General features: G+C 35.1%; 1 protein-coding gene across 1 annotated transcript; it reads right to left on the bottom strand.

The window, feature by feature from the left end:
- Positions 1–449: 449 nt before the first annotated feature.
- Positions 450–3969, bottom strand: LOC105569868 (cytochrome P450 4C1-like). Its single transcript, XM_012026653.1, has 3 exons — positions 3839–3969; positions 3542–3632; positions 450–701 (listed from the first exon to the last, which is right to left on the bottom strand). Exons 1-3 carry the CDS (start codon positions 3926–3928, stop codon positions 496–498), a joined length of 387 nt encoding a protein of 128 aa, XP_011882043.1. The 5' UTR covers positions 3929–3969; the 3' UTR covers positions 450–495.
- Between the last annotated feature and the right edge of the window lie 41 nt (positions 3970–4010).

The following is a 4010-nucleotide window of genomic DNA, read 5'->3' as shown; positions in this document are numbered from 1 at the left end:
GCATTGAAAAATTCGCAGTGTTGACGAATAACACGTAAATACTTTTCCATTTCCATTTACAATAAATAATGTATGCCAGTTCGTATGCGCCTTTCCTGGATACGATCCTGAAAAGGGCCCAGGCACTTTTAGTCGTTGATACACTGTTGGCGCGAATAAAAACATGGGGGAAAATTGAGAACACCCAGATCAAAGGTGCCGACAGAGAGTGCCCCTACTGGTTATACTGTGTTTCGTGTATTAGATGGCGCACACCGTCAAAGTTCACCGAGCCCTGAGGGATCCTCCATTTCTATCAATGTTTTTCTTTAACAGATAAACTGGTTTTAATAATGACAAATCTTCACTATTATTGCTCGAAAAGTGGACGTTACATTTACACATCAAGAATCTGTGGTTGTAAATATTTATTGTATGTTATAATATCAATATTTTTAATAAAGAAATTCCATTCTGTCCTATATTATTTTTTAATACAATTAAAATGTTGTATAGTTAAGAACAGAATACCATACCACATATTGCATTCAGCGTATGTTCACTAATAAATGGTGTTAAATCTTTCACAACTGTGTTTCCTGTATTTTTCAAAGCGTTAGTCATATTTTCACCTTCCTCGATCAAAATCTCAACAAACTGCTGCAATATATTAAAATGAAATGAAGGGGTTAACAGTTTTCGTCGTGAATGCCACTTTGCGCCTGAAACACATATGTGTATAACAGTATCGTGATAACAATGTCAAATAAATATCGCAATAATATTTATATTCTTTAATTTTAAATTGATCGATGTCTAATAATTATTGAATATTTCTAATTTTTAATTTGAGAAATAATACATTATTATAAACAGTTTATTTAGTTTCTTTAATGAAAATTGTGCTAGAATAAACCGAAGCTCTCATATTAAATATTTGCGAATAACTGGTTATGTCACTGCTACGTGACTGACTGTTCATCAGTTTTTCTGATTTGTTCAACTATAAACAGCAATTTAAAAAGGTCACCAATATCAAAACGATTGTTTCGTTGTGATGTACGTTTAAACTTCCCAGATAGCAACATGTGTTCATTCTGAGCTCATTTTGCATACATGCATCTGCAAGACCTGAGGACAAGAATAGACACCGATGAGGGCTCATATGCGGCTCAGAATGCAGACATTTTATGAAATTACGGAAACTTGCAAAGTAGCAACATAATAAACACAAAAATTGCATTAAATATAATACTGCATATTATCAGCTATGGAAGAGGCTCCTTGGACACAGTACAAATGGACACTGTGCAAATGGACACGGTGCAAATGAACACGGAAACTTGCACGCGGTTCATTTGGACACATAAAAATTGCACACCGTAAAGTTGAACACGGCGCAAATGGACACCGTTTTTTTGAAAAGTTGCAGACTATAATGTTGGACACGGTGTAAATGGGCACTGTAAACTTGAACACGGGGCAAGTGGACACCGCTCATTTGCACACGGTAAAAAAGGAATATATTCTCTGCTTTAAAATACACGTTTCTGTAAAATTACTGTTGTTTTAAATCATGAACGGTATCCACTTGCGCCGTGTGCAACTTTTAGGTGTGCAAATGAACGGTGTCCACTTGCGCCGTGTCCAACATAATAATCTGCAACTTTTCAAAAGAATGGTGTCCATTTACACCGTGTGCAACTTTTATGTGTCCAAAATTCCTGTGTCCAAATGAACCGTGTGCAATATTCCGTGTCTATTTGCACCGTGTCCACTTGTACTGTGTCCAAGTGAAGGCCACTCATCAGCTATTTGGATCATATAAAGTGACAACATGGTTTGCTTGTGTTTATAGTACTTTATAAGTTTATTTTATGATTAATAATTTTGTGAGGTTATATGGCTGCGGTCGGGGAGACGCTATTAGCGCTATGAGCGTACTCTATCCTTGTTCAACTTTTGCAAGTAACAAGGACAGAGCACGCTCATAGCGCATAAATAGCACCTCCCCGAACGTAGCCTATGTTGAGATGTATAAAATAAAAGTAAAATAATATATGCTGTATATTGTTCAAAATAATTTTCACCAAAACAAACTGTACGAAGTTGCTCGTTATTTTAACATGTATTGCATAATAAGGTTATACAGAAAGAAATGGAGGAACAAACACTTGCGCACGCGGCACGCACAGTACACGAAGTCCTTATGGCTTCCCTGCTGAAAATACCCTATTCAAACCGATAGATATCGCATTGATTTCTATAAAAATTAATCGGTTTCAATTCGATATCAATCGGGCCAATCGGGCACCGGATTGGTGGAAATGCAAGATCAATCGGATTCAATCCGTAATCTGATTCAATCCGATATTTCCAGATAGAATTAAAGCAATAACAATCGGTTTCTATCGGATTTTCTGAGGAAGTCTGTCAATCGTTTTTAATACAATTTTTCCGGATTGACTTGAATCCGCGCCAATCGGCGCGGTTCCAATCGGCGAATTTGTATCTGAATTGTCTATTGTTTTTAATACAGCTTTTCCTGATTGACTTGAATCCGCGCCAATCGGTTCCAATCGGCGAACTTTTATCACGGGTTAAAACCGATAGACGCAGATCAAAATCTATCTGGAAATTCCTGATTGAACACGATTCAAATCTGACCCTATCCGCGTCAATCGGTATTTTCCGCATCAAGAATCCAGATTCATGCGGATTCGAAATTGTCAATCGGTTTTAATCGGGTATTTTCAACAGGGTTATGCACAGGACGCGAGCGGGAAGCATACACATTTACATAAGCGCATAATGCAGAAACATAAGAAAACAAGCCAATCAGAGTCCTACATTTCCATCGTGGCAATATAGATATGAGGACTCTAATTGGTTCATTTTCTTATGCGTTGTGCATTATGCCTTTATGCAAGAGTGTATGCTTCCCGCTTTTGCAGACAGCCTTGCAAAAACTTCCTATTATACCTTTGCATATAACGCAGAAATAGAATGATGCATAGCGCTGATAATGGCTCTCCGAAACACAGCGTTGACAGCTGTGAGTTTATTCTTGCCATGTGGCAAGCATAATTTTAGACATGTTTTATTATGATGATATAATGATGACAACCGTGACACATATTTGACTTACAAAACATGACAGTTGATTGTTGTAAATGTATGATTATCAGGGAATGCAAAAATAACAGCAAAATCTGAGATCACAGTTTGTCCTCAAGAACATACATTACATTGTACTCGTAACATGTGTCATCATGGTATGATTACGAAAAATTGGACAAATGTCTATCAGAATTAGAAAATCATGATGTGATGAAATATGATCATCACGCATTGCTATCTGGGTTTCGCGATAATGCATTGCGTGGTAAAACGTTCAAAAAAGTACTTCATTACAAATTTTTAACAATTCTCTTTGCCAATCTTTGTCTTTCAAAACTTTATCTTTTCAATATTTATGTCTTTAAAAACTTTAATTTATTATATGTATATAAAACCTGTTCTACCTGTATCATTATTTTTATAAATACTGTTATTATGTTACCTCCACTGGCGACAAGACCAGTACCCAACCATGGGAATACAACATCATAAATTAAACTTTTTTCGATATGTTTTGTGCTGTTCAATATTGTCTAAAATTACAGAAAAAGTTAAGTAAATATTATTTAATTCAGACACCATTATCCCATAATTAATTGACTTATAACAACATATTTTAAGTATTGAATTTTTATAATACACTTTATACACACTAACATAATTTTAAGTAATAAGAAAACAGCATACAATTATTGTCAATATATCAGTAATAGAAAAAATTATTTTCGTATTATATTACCTCTACATCATCGGGATGACAGAAGGCTACTACTGGCAGAAAGAATGCCCAAAATTTACCAATAGGATAGTACTGGTCATTTAAGGTCATCAAAATGTCATATAATTCCGCTAAAAATGTACATAAATGTATTATATAAGTTCACAGAACTATTATAAATATTATATAATAT

This window comes from Vollenhovia emeryi, unplaced genomic scaffold (genome assembly GCF_000949405.1).
Source record: "Vollenhovia emeryi isolate VEMERY1.0 unplaced genomic scaffold, V.emery_V1.0 DF942169.1, whole genome shotgun sequence".
Taxonomy (NCBI): Eukaryota; Metazoa; Arthropoda; class Insecta; order Hymenoptera; family Formicidae; genus Vollenhovia; species Vollenhovia emeryi.
The sequence above is the reverse complement of the archived record's forward strand: the minus strand, read 5'-3'. Positions and strand labels throughout refer to the sequence as shown.